We start from the raw sequence: 12,251 nt of genomic DNA, 5'->3' as shown, positions 1-12,251 counted from the left end.
AGTGGACTGAAATCATAAATGGGATGTGAAATTTTAGTACTGGGTTTTTAATGAGGATGGCATCTTTACAAAGGATTTGGAGTTTAAAAAAACAAAAAAACACCTCTTTGGCTTTGCAGTTGCCTTTTATAGTTACATTTGCCTTTCCTTGGTCCCCCATCTCTTGAGAAACAAATGAGGAAAACACTCAGGTTTTGGCTTTAGTAGCAGGTGGGGGAACCAGCAAGTAAACAAGGAAAGGAAAGGAAAGACAAAAAAAGGCTTTTCACTAGGAAGTATATTGTGTCCAATTAGGTTTATAATGTAGCGAGTTTACAATGCCTCAATTTACTTGTGAGTTTTAAGTATTTAAACCAGAACATGGCCATTGTAACCTTGTAACAGTTACTCAAGTGAATCCCAAAGCACAGCTGCTCGTATGGTCATTTAATACACCCCTTAAGTCACCAGACCAAATACTCTAAATAGGCATCATTTTCCATAGAAACCTCCAGGAGGGTACCCCTGATGACTAATAAGGGCACCCAAGGCAAAGAAACACAATGTAGCCGTGCACACAGTACACACATACCATGGATGTCCTGTCCAGTCCAAGTTGAAAAGTAATTTGCAACTTAAAAAATTGGGGGTATGATTTTTATAGACACTCCTACACATCTATGTGTACAGATACATACACACACATACACACACACATCTCCCCCCTTCAAAGAGCCAAACCCTACCATTTTACAGTAAGCTTTTCTGTTCAAGGCCAAACTGAACAAACATATACAGCAGATCTGACTTGTCTAGATACAGAGCATAACGTCTGCTAAGTGACCAATAACCTGAAACAAGACGCCGTATCATACATATTGGGTAATGTCTATTCATGCATGTATGTGGGAAAAGCTGTATTTTTCTGGTTGGAAGCCACTAGATAATAGACATGCCTATTCTCCTTCATCTCCCCAACTCTGCCGTAGTCCCAGCTGCGTCAGATGGGCCCTCAGGTCATGTGAACGCTCCAATAAACACACTGAGCAGCCCCATCCTGCGTAACTGCAGCACATGGAGGCCACAAGGCCGTCGCTCCTTCTACGACATCCTCCAGAACAGAGTGTGCACAGCAAAATCCTCTAAAAGAAATCACACAGATTCAGCACTTTCTCCCCATTATCCCTCCATGGATGGAATTCGTTACCCAGTCCTAGGTGTCAGAGGTCTCTGCTCTGCTCATTTACCTCAAAGGACTCATTTTTCTGGGGCTCCAAGAACATTTTTAAGTTAATCATTAGGCTCCCTGTGTACCCAAGAGCTAACTTACTAGCTTTATCTTGGTCTTTACAAATGAAGAAATAGCAACATGGGTTGGTGAGCTGCTGGCGCCACGCAGCGGGGCTGGGGCCCCCTGGAGAGTAAGAATCTGTGGAGCTTGCTGCCCTAAACCCTTCACCAAACTACGGGTCTGGACAGTAGCTTCTGGAAATCCCAATAGCCACCAATCCTAGCTCATCAAGAGCCACCAACTCTGGGAGTGAGCTGGCAGGATCCATGAAAGGGTGGGAAGAGAGGAGGAGGGAGAATGTGAGGGGCAGCCAGGCCTGGGGAGCACTGTGTGTTTAGCATGTCAGCTCACAGAGTACAAATCAATGGAATCTAATGGAAATGGCAAAGGAAAAAAACAAAAACAAAAAACAAAAAACACCCTATTGGCACTTTGAAATAACAATTCTTCCAACCTAGAAGGAAGCCAAACGTTTCCAATTCTCCCTTTGAAATTTAAGTGAGAGTAATACAAGTGTGATAGTTTGAGAAAATAAGCAACTGAGACAGACGTACTGATTTCTCAAGAATTTGGCTTAATTACACTGAGATTTGAACTATAATGCCTTGTACCCTAATGGAAGACAAGCTATTTCCCTCTTACAGTCAAGATGAAGTTGACACTTCCAGTGGTTCCAGTGTGGTCTGCTGGTCTGCGCCCCCCACCCGCCCTCCTCGAGTCTGGTTACCATGGCACCAAGAATATGACCTTTTTTTTTTTTTTTAATTTATTTTAGAGAGAGTGCGCGAGCAGGGGAGGTGCAGGGCAGAGAGAGAGAGGAAGAGAGAATCTCAAGCAGGCTCCCTGCTGAGCGTGGAGCAGGACACGGGGCCCGATCTCATGACCCTGAGCGGAGACCAAGAGTCAGACGCTCAACCAACTGAGCCACCCCAGCGCCCCAAGAGCACGAACCTTTTATTAGTTCTTCCAACACTGCGCCATCTTTACTTCAAAACAAAAGTAAAAGCAACCCGCAACCTGCTCAGCAGGAAGCAAGGCGGCTGGGAATCTCCCCTGGGCGCCAACTGACATACAGGGACGTTCACGTCACTCCACTGTGGCTCAGTGAGCGGGGGCTGAGGGAGGGCAGCCCGGGCAGAGGATGCTCTTGCACGACAGTGCTGGGCAGGCAGCGAGGCCTGCGAGGTCCCATGCCCCCGGGCTCTCCCAGCATGGCGACGGCAGAGTCCCCCTCCAGGTCCAACAGTGAACAGCATGAGCAGAGCTGCTGCCAGCCACCGCAGGGGCCTTCCCGAATAGGGACTCCCAGGGAGAAAGAGTGGCAGGGCTCACCTGGCCAGGGTGGGTATGTTAAAGGGACAGACTACGTGACAATTCCAGTGTCACTTACATTTACCTAAAAATATCTTAAAGCGTGTTTCCTAACCCAATTTCTCCCAAACGCTTTCTGTGGTAAAGCCAAGATGCTATTCACCCCGTGAAAATCGCTAAGTGTATAATGCGTCCCTGCTCCATCATCCAAAGCTCACAGTCTAGAAATACTGAATTCAGTCCCGGAGAAGAAACTGCTCCTTCCAGTAGAAGAACAGAAGTGGCTGCTAACAGCTACCCTCTGCTTGATGCCGTTAGCTTTGCCACTAGTCACTTCACACCCTCACAGGGTATTATTCCCATTCTGCAGATGAGGACGGAGGCATCATGAGGTCAAGTAGTGCACGGAATGGTGGGGAGTGTGTCCAACTCCAAGGCTCCTGCTTTTCCTTCGTGGGTCAGCTTCGCAGTGGACAGGTGTACAATGGCTTAGGAACTCGGGGCTGCTTTCATATTTACATTAAGCCATGTCACAGGGCCAATAATCAGCCATTCCTGACCCACAGACGCAACAATTTGTATGTTTCACCTTCTATCGCAGCGGAAGCGCTGGCCCTGTGCCCTCCGAGCTGAGGGGGCGATCTGTGCACCACTGTCCCAGAGTAACAGGACGCTGTGAGGAGGATCGGGGGCACCGACGCCACCATGGCTCAAGCCCAGAAACTGCACACGATGCCTTTTTTTTTTTTTTTCCTTAAATTTCACTTCCATTTTTGTAACTTAGTCCTTTCTCGGAGACTTTCCTGTTCAGCCTATCCGCTTATCCAGTATTCCAGACAAACAGACCCAAATGTACCGCACCATTGCCACTGTTTAATTTGGCCACCTTTGCACGTATTATTCAGAAGAGATCTAGTTACAAGGTGTGCCCAGAGTGCAAAACGCAGTCAAACCCCAGTCAGGCCGGGTCTGTACTCATGCCCCCAATTCCGTTAATAATAGCATTACTAAGTCTTCCAATCTTTAAATGACATATCGAGTCTTTCACACTCAGTAGCTTCATCTGACTGAAACATACAAGCTTCCCTCCTTCGCTTTCACAAATATGGAAGCTTGGAGATACGACGTGGAATTGCCAAGGTGTTCTTCCACAATGTGTTCAGTACGCAGACTGAAGGAATAGCCTACCCAAAACACGAATTCTTGAGATCTGCTCTGACAGATCCCAAGAGGAGGGTCCAGTGAGGATCCCTCCGAGCACCCAGGGACAGTCCCAGGCTGCACTTCATGGCTCTGCTCACCTGGCTTCCCTGCTCCAAGGCCACCATCATTTTCAAATCAAAGTCATGTCCCTTGGGAGGGCAAGAGCAAAGGGTCCTCTGCCCAGACTCTCCTGGCAAGGTGGTGGATGAGGAAAGGAGGAAAAAGAGACATTCGAAGACAAAGAACCCAGGCAGCAGGACAGGGAAGAGGGAGAGCTGAGAAAGCACTTTTCCTGTGACTCGGGCCAAAGAACAGGAACGCATATTTCCACGATGAGCCATCAGCATTCCTCTGGAGAAGCGACGGTTTGTCAGGTCAGTCTAACGGCTGAGAACACTAAATATAGGTACTGAGAATGTGTCTTTTAAGAAGGGGCTGGAAGGAACGGGGCGGGGGGGGAGGCTGGGAGAGGGGGCAGGAAGGGCTGAGCACCTCCACAGATTTTCTAGGCAAGGTCACTGGCCAAGTCCCCACTTAAAAGGTCTGGCACTTCAGCCTTTTCTTTTCTTAGGCTTTTCTCTTTGAAAGTGGAATTGCCCTTTCTGCAAAGAACACGAAGAAATTTTTTACTTTTATTGGCTGACTCCCCACAGTTTATATAGACAAGCAGCACAGTTTTATATCAAGGAAGTTAAATGCCTGACTCTTCAGCTTTGAGGATAAGAATTATTATGAAGTGGCATCATGATTAAAGAACAGCCTTTCAGTGGCTAAAAAAATAGAAAGATCTACACAAATGTGAATGACGACTACTCACACTACCATAAAAATCTAACAGAAGAGGACACACTGGACTTCGCTGTCACAAAAGCCAGCGTACGACCTGTTTACTTAAGGTTTACCAGAATTTCTGCTTCAGCCTTTCCAGAGACCCACCTCTTCGGGAAAGTACTTGCTGGAAACTGCGGATTATTAACCAGGTTAAAGTTGTTTTATATACTTACATGTTTGCTTTTTTCCTACTTCCAAAATCCCCTAGATCTAAATTCATTGGGCACTATCCAGGGTTTCCTTACAGTGGAGGACCATGGGACTTGAGGCTAGGGAGCAATGTTCGTTCGCCACCTCCATATTCTGAAGATTTTCTTCCGAGCCTTTCACAGCCGCGTGAGGAGGCAGACACAACAAGTTTGGGACAAGCAGCCACACTTGAGCGAGGCCGCCCAGTGCCGTGATCCAAGCTGCTCGGTGCCATGAAGACGGCCTCAAGACTGTCACCTAAATACAGCTGTTACGAAGCCGTTGCCAGGGAAAGTGGAGAGGAGACACGTCACTGCCACCCCAGTGGCAGCCTCAAGGTCATTTATAATGCAAGAAGCCAGAATTCATGCAACATTTCCTGTCTCTAGGTCCTTCTGACAATGAAGTTTAGAAGAGCCAGCGAGCACGATCAGGTTTGCAGCTGCCCTGCTGTCCCATCCTTCCATCAGCGTCAGGCGTTAAGGGCACGGGCTTTCCCCAGGGTTCAGTGACTGCAATGGACATGCACAAGGCGCACGGGGTGCACGTCACTCAACAGTGACAGCACCCAGATAGCAGCGGGGCACGCGTGCGGCATTTTTTCCTTCTGTGATGACCTCTCCTTGTTCATCCCAAGTTTTCAGAGCTAAAGGAGACAGTGAAACTGCAAAATGGGTCTACAAAGCCGATATACTAAGCCAGCGGGTACAAACACTGAGACGTGAGAAGAGAGTGCGCCGCTGTTCAAGGTCAAACTAAGTCAAGCTCAGTCAACAGCAGGTGGGAGAACGGACTCCTGAAGCCATGGCTTCTCTCCGTTGAGTAATCGGCCACGTCGGAGCTTCTCATCATCCCTAAAAATAACTTAATCGTTCAAAACAGGAGCTGAAGTGGGTTTTTTTTTTTTTTTAAAGGATTTATCTGAGTCACAGCCCCCTCGAGAAAGTGAAAGACGGGCCTGAGCTGGAAAGGCCCTGTAATGACCCCACTAACCAACCCACTGGGCAGTGAGGATGCCTCATCGGGAGTCACAAGCTGGTGGGGTGCAGGCTCAGGGGCCAGGGGCGACCAGGGCTCTTCACCCTCATTGCAGAGCCGTAAAGATAAGACATCTGCAACCCCCGGAGCTCTGTCTGCAACCGTGAGCGGCTCCCATTTTTCCTATTAAACCAGGCTCGGTTTACGACTGCATTACAGACAATTCTCAGAAAAGTGTTTTTCTGAGTGAAAAAGTGACACCCATTTTACCTCCCGAAGAACTGAACTTATTCACATTCATGTTACCTGGTGGGGCCACTCGGTCCTGGTATGTGGGCTTGAATTCGCTGATGGTGAGCAGCATCACCTGGATGGTCCCAATGAAGATGCCAGCCAAGCAGCCATAAAATATCACGTAGAACAGAAGGATCTTAACTGCAAGGAGCACAGACAGAAAGACAAGGCTGTGATGTAGTCACACACTCAGAATGAAAGGGTAATCTTCTCAGAGACTAAGGGACTTCCTTACTGGCTTCCCCTCCAGTGGGTCTTCAGAACTTCCTTTTCCGACACTGATCCAGAGCATGAACCATATTCCCACACAATGGGGTAAAAACAAAAGACGGGCAGTCCTCCATTACAATGTGTGTGTGTGTTGGGGGGAGGTAAGGGTAAGAGGAATGTTCAGCTAGAACTAAGATTATTTACAGGAAATAATTGTACTGCCTAAATAAAAAAATTTTCATGAAGATCACCAATAAAATCTAGGGACATGTTTGTGTGCTTATGCAACACATCGCAAATATGACAATATACTCCCTCAGAGACAGACGCAGGTTTTCTTGCCCTGTTTGCCCCTGACATCTCAATCCTACAATCCAAGCCCTGCTGCTTCTTCAAATATTCGAATGCCTGCAAGTTTTTATGCTAGGCCAGAGCAATGAATGCCGAGAAACCCTGGGAAGCTCTTCTGCTCCTTTCTGTCACCCCACTTCTGACATGTATTAGGCACTAAGCACACTGTGTTTTCCTTCAGGGGCACCAAACGAGGAGGAAACGAAAGGAAATCTTATAGTCAAAATGACAGGCATATTTTTATTTCATCTTCTGCCTGGACCCAGAACACTGACTGGCTTGACAAGCGGCATTTTCTTTCTCCCACAGCTAGCAGGAAAGCAGGACGTAGGCTGAGCTGGCTGCAAAAGCAGAAAACACAAGAAGCTAAGCACCACGAAGCGCACAGACGGGAACGAGGCTATCAGTTACTGGTCTACAAGGATTATCTCCCCGATTAGCCGCATAGTAACAGGCTGTACTAGGCATCGCCCGGCAGCCCCGTGCCAGTCAACATCTCCCTGCGAACGTAAGAACAGGAGCAAGTGAACCGTAAGGTTATCAAGTCTGAAACAGGACTGCACGAAGGAGCCTTAGGTTACTTCTAAAAAGCTCCAGATGTCATGCGGTAAATGCTGGGGTCCTGGGGGTACAAAGTACAGAACAAAAGAGCGCTGAAAGGAAGTGTCTTGGTGCATGGTGGAGGGATGGAGGGACAGAGTGGGCGCCCTGTCCCAGGAACTAGCCGGGTTGCCTTTGGCATGCATTTAAAAGCCCAGCTTTCCAATCAGCAAATACACGGTTCAGGGAAATCATGCTGTAAGTGCCAGTAAAACAAGCCAAATGCACATAAGACCAAGATGCTTAATCATAGTTCTTTTCCTCCCCTATCCAAAAAAAGAAGGAAAAAAGTAGGAAAAAGGCCAGGACATGAGCCAAAGATAGGGAAAAATGAAAGACTGTAGAATCCAGAACCATAGCTGCCCAGCTCAATCACTGCCTCCCAGCAGGACAAGGGTTAACGGCTGCATTCTGTATCCAAGTAGCAGTAGGCAAATGGTAAGGCTCTGACGTCAAGAGATCTGGAAAATTTTTCCAGTGAATGCTCCTAAGAGGTGCAAGAGTTGGTATAATACGGTCAGAAAGGAACTGGTGTAACCTCCCTTTTTGTGTCCCCCCCCCCCCCCCCGTCTTGGTGCTCTTAGCTTGACCACACTTGGCTCCTCCAACAACTGGAGCATTTTTACACTCATTCCTTGGACTCCTGATACCGAATTCTAACAACTTAAGAAGGTACATAATTGAGGTGACAATTGAAAATACAAATAGAGCAATGGAAAAATCAGTCCTTTTGCAAGCACACTGATTAAGGCCGAAGAAGATACAGCCTTTCCATTCTGCCTGACACTGTACCCTAAGAGAAGTGAGGGATTTTTCTCTTTTGCTCCAAGATGTTACTTAGCAAAATCTTCCCAGTGACAGCTGTGAGGTCAACTGGTTAGAGGAACATGAACATCTGGCAGGACCTATGCAGCGGACTCACCAACACAGGTTACCAGGGGCTGCTCAAAAAGAAAAGCTAGACAAATTGTACCAACCGGCCAGGGTGGCACGGAGGGTAAATTTTAGAGGCTTTTTTTTTTTTTTTTTACCCTTCAGCAATTTTTCTTCCTTTTAAAAAAATGCAAGTAATATAGAGGTTTTCCAGTTAGGAAAAAAAAAAAAAAAATGAGTACCCTTCAAAGGGTCACAGGCAAAAGGAAAGATTGGCATCCTGGCCCAGCAGTAAACCTAATAAAAACCTACCAATGCCTGTATTAACTTAACAAAAAGGTGGAAACTTAATAAAAAGGTGGAAACCACAGGTGATTTGCATGCTGCCATTTCTCCAGCAGGTGACAGGCAAGGTTCCTGCGTCCATCTTGGTGAAAATCTACCTATAAGCAAAACCGAGCCAAGGGCAACCTGCCCTCGTCCCAAGGGCATTCATGTTGGGCCCAGTGCTGCAAAGGTAGCATTTCGTCCGTAGGAGACAGCAACTGCTATCACTTTCTCTGATAAGAGAGGGTCTGTCGTTTCTTACATTGCCAGAGAAGAGGAGACAAATTAGCGCAAAGCAAAACCTGAATTTTTAGCCCAGCACCTGTACCTTGGAAAAGAGAAGCAAAGATGAGACAAGCACACCAATCCTGATGTCTGCATTCATAAATCAGTGTCTTGGCACCTTGCAGGATGTGCTATCAAGACACCAATATTAAGACACACAGGCGCGCGCGCGCTTTCTCTCACAAATGGAGGCTGCCCCATTAAATGTCAGCTTAAGGAACAAATCTTCCTATACTGCCTTACCTTCTAAAGCAAATATTATTCTGGAATTAGAATGAGGAAAGAAATCTATTTTATGAGAGGGGAAAACACTAGCGGGCAAATTTCACAATATGTCTGGCGTCCAGGCAGCCCCTGGGCCGTGACAAGGCTGGGACCAGACCACCAGGGTTGGAGCCCCCTGTGCATCCGGGAGAAGGGGACCCGTTCCGTTCCGCAGCGCACCCCCCACCTCCAGGACTCACTCAAGTTACGAGGAGTTGCTAGGAGATCGCCCTGGCCAGGGGCCGTTCACCCTACACACACCCTGAGTTCTTCAGGTTTTCGCTTCCATGTTGAGAAAACCGAGAGCTATCTTTATGCATGAGAAACTATGTCAATAATCCCACTGAAGAACACAGGCTCCCCAAAATAAAACAAAACATAAAATACAAGTCAAAAGCCATCACTTGAAAGACCTACATTTAACATGGTTCAGGAATACCTATGCTTCCCTGTAATATCTTGGAATGCCGTTTCACCTTGACTAACCTTGAAGTGTGATGCATAATTAACCCTTTATTTTTCAATCAAGAGAGCCCCACTAAAGGCTGCAATTTTTTTTTCTTTGCAAAAATCATATACTCTAGCTTCTTCCAATTCAAAATGTCAGCCAAGCACTATTTCCCTGACTCATTCTCCTGTGATGGCCACAGATCCTCCCAATCAGGAACACTGCATCAGCCCCTAGCCAGGACTCCCTCAGTGGTTGCAGTGGTGGTGCTAGTGGTATTGATGAGGATGATGGTGATGATATTAGAGAAGGAGGGGGCAGTGATGCAGGAGGGGGGAGTTCCCTTCTCCTCTCTCTTCCGCAGTCACGACTCTATTATAGATTTGCCTACAACTCTGCCCTTCAAAATGACCTTTAAAAAAAAAATGTCACCCTTCCGGTGAAGGGAGGCAGAAAACAAGGTATCTAATTTTCAATGAGGGAAAAAAAAAATTCCATCCAGCCAAGCAACAGGCTGCCCCAAATCCTGTAAGGTGAGCTCCATCTACCTTTAAGCCATTTATTTCTTAGACTAACCCTTCACTGTAATCAACCCAAGCTACTTATTCCGCATCTGTGTGTAGACACTGAAAACACCCAGACTTTACCATGTTCCACGGGCCTCCTGGGCCCCTTCTGGGTTATAATGGCTCTAGGGGAGGTCACTGGGGAAACTCTGGGCATAGCTAAGAAATACTGCAGTGTGGACGGATTCTGCTCGCCCGCCCACCACCCGCGCCTTTTGAGGTATTTAGACTAGAAAGGTGCTGTAACACACAACCTCGCCTGCATCCGATCCGATTACCCCCATGAGGTTCTCTCATTGCCTCAAATCTCATTTTTTAGGGCTTGGGACATGACTACACGGAGAGACAAATCTAGTCTCCCGGACCCGGCCCGTTCCCGGGAGGGAAGGGCTCCAGCGATGCTCGGACAGACTGCAAATTACCAAGACAAGACCTTGGCAATCTACGTAATTCTCTGCCCGGCAAGCTCCCGCGCCCAACCTGCGGGCTCCGCATTCCACACCGGATGACCAGCCCAGGCCGGCGCGACTCGAGCAGCGCCCGCTGCCGACCCCGCTCCACCCCGGGCGGCGGGAGGCTTGCCGAGCGGTCCGCAGAGCCTGCGCAGGGATGCGTCGCCCCGGACAGACAAGGCGCTGTGGGGTGTGGGGAGCTGCGGACCCCTTACTTACACCAACTGCCACCGGTCCTGCCCAAAAACTCCTTTTTCTCCGAGTTCCAGATGAATTTCTTCCAGCTGCCCTCCTCCTTGGCTTTTCCGCGGGCCATGGTGGCGGGTCAGCGGCTGCCGCGGGGGCTGAGGGTGGGTGAGTGCGGCGCGCGCCCTCGCGTCCTCCCGGGCTGCTGGTTGGCGGCCCCGGCCCGGCTCTCCGCAGGCTGCACCCGCCGCTGCCGCTGCGGCTCTCCGAGTGCCAGACGCGCGCTGGAGGGGCAGAGGCAGGAGCTGGAGGAGGGGGAGGCGGCGGCGGGGGCGGAGGGCGGAGGGAGGGGCCGCGCAGGCTGGGCGGCTCCGAGCCCCGCACCTATTGGTGGGCGCACGGCCGCTCGCGGGCTCTCTTTGGTCCGCCACGCGCTCCTCTTGCCCTTAGGGGTTTGGGGGTCGGCGAAGCAGCTGCCGCTCCGGCTGCCACTGGGGCCGCGTGCTCGGCCCCCGCCTCCTGTGACCTCTGCAGAGGTAGGCAGGGGAAGGAGAAAGTCAGAGAGAAGGACGGACAAACGGACAGCGAACGGACCCACGCGCACCCGCCTCAAGCGGAGAAATTGGCGGACTGCACGCCCTACCTTTACTATATACCGCGCCGGGGAGGCCCGGGGCCCCGCCCACTAGCGGCCCGGCTGGCCAATCGCAGGCGCGGAGGGGGCGGGGCCTAGGGCCCGAAGGGGCGGGCGCGGGGCAGGCACAAAGGAGCCGCGGCGGCGAGTGGGGCGGGCTGGAGAGCGGGGGCGCGAGGGGCGGAGGGAACGGCGACGCGCGCGCAGGCGGCACTGCGCAGCGCCCTCCTCGCTCGCGGCTGGATGCAAGCCCTCCTCCTCCGTAGTGAGGTGCACCGCACCTGCGTCGCCCGGCACCCCGCAGACGCCCGGGGACCCCAGTCCAGCTGGCCTGATCCAGTCCCTCCCGCCGGCCTGCTCTCAGCCGCACGTTCCCGGTCTCCCTCCGCTGCAGGTCCACCCCTCGTACGCCCTGGAGGGGTGGGGGAAGGTCACTCGGGGACGCCTGAGAGTCGGGGACTCTGCCTAGCTCCGCCCTGCCTCTCCGCTCCTGCACCTGCCGCCCCCTGCGCGCTCCCCGCCTCTGCGGTTGCAGTTCCGGCCTGTCCGTCTCCTTCCAGCCCAGCCCAGCCCGCCAGCCCTGGCTCCTGACTGCCTGACGCGCTTCTAGTGGGCAGCCTGAGCCACCTCAAGCAGGACAGTCACCAAACCCACCCTGGGCGGATCCCGGGTTGGAAGGAGTAGGAGGCCGACCACTAGCCCGCCGGTGTGTCTTCCCTGGGAGACTAGTCGCACTTCATGGCGGGCTCACACCAGTCTACGCCCGGACGACAGTATTTGCACATGACCCAACCACTGCGGACTCTCCTCGGTGCCCAGTAGGTGGCCAGTGTTCTCACTGACATGCTTTTTTATGCCGCCTTGGGAGTACCGACCACTTTGTTCTGCTGTAAAATCCCTGAGGCCAAAAGAATTTAGGAAGACCCAGATCAAATGGCAGGACGTTGAGGGGCAGTCCCCCTTCCCATCCCTTATTCCC

At 50.6% G+C, this 12,251-nt stretch overlaps 1 protein-coding gene across 1 annotated transcript in view; it reads right to left on the bottom strand.

The window, feature by feature from the left end:
• Window positions 1–10,953, bottom strand: part of ATP1B1 (ATPase Na+/K+ transporting subunit beta 1) — a 23,002-nt gene extending 12,049 nt beyond the window's left edge. The window contains exons 1-2 of the mRNA XM_032389421.1: window positions 10,672–10,953; window positions 6,089–6,217 (exon numbers count right to left, since the gene is read on the bottom strand). Of these exons, the coding sequence (XP_032245312.1) occupies window positions 6,089–6,217; window positions 10,672–10,768 (226 nt within the window). The 5' untranslated portion in view covers window positions 10,769–10,953. The remainder of the gene's footprint in view (window positions 1–6,088; window positions 6,218–10,671) is intronic.
• Between the last annotated feature and the right edge of the window lie 1,298 nt (window positions 10,954–12,251).

Source organism: Phoca vitulina, unplaced genomic scaffold, assembly GCF_004348235.1.
Source record: "Phoca vitulina isolate PV1807 unplaced genomic scaffold, GSC_HSeal_1.0 scaffold54, whole genome shotgun sequence".
NCBI lineage: Eukaryota > Metazoa > Chordata > Mammalia > Carnivora > Phocidae > Phoca > Phoca vitulina.
This window is presented reverse-complemented; position numbering and strand designations above follow the sequence as displayed.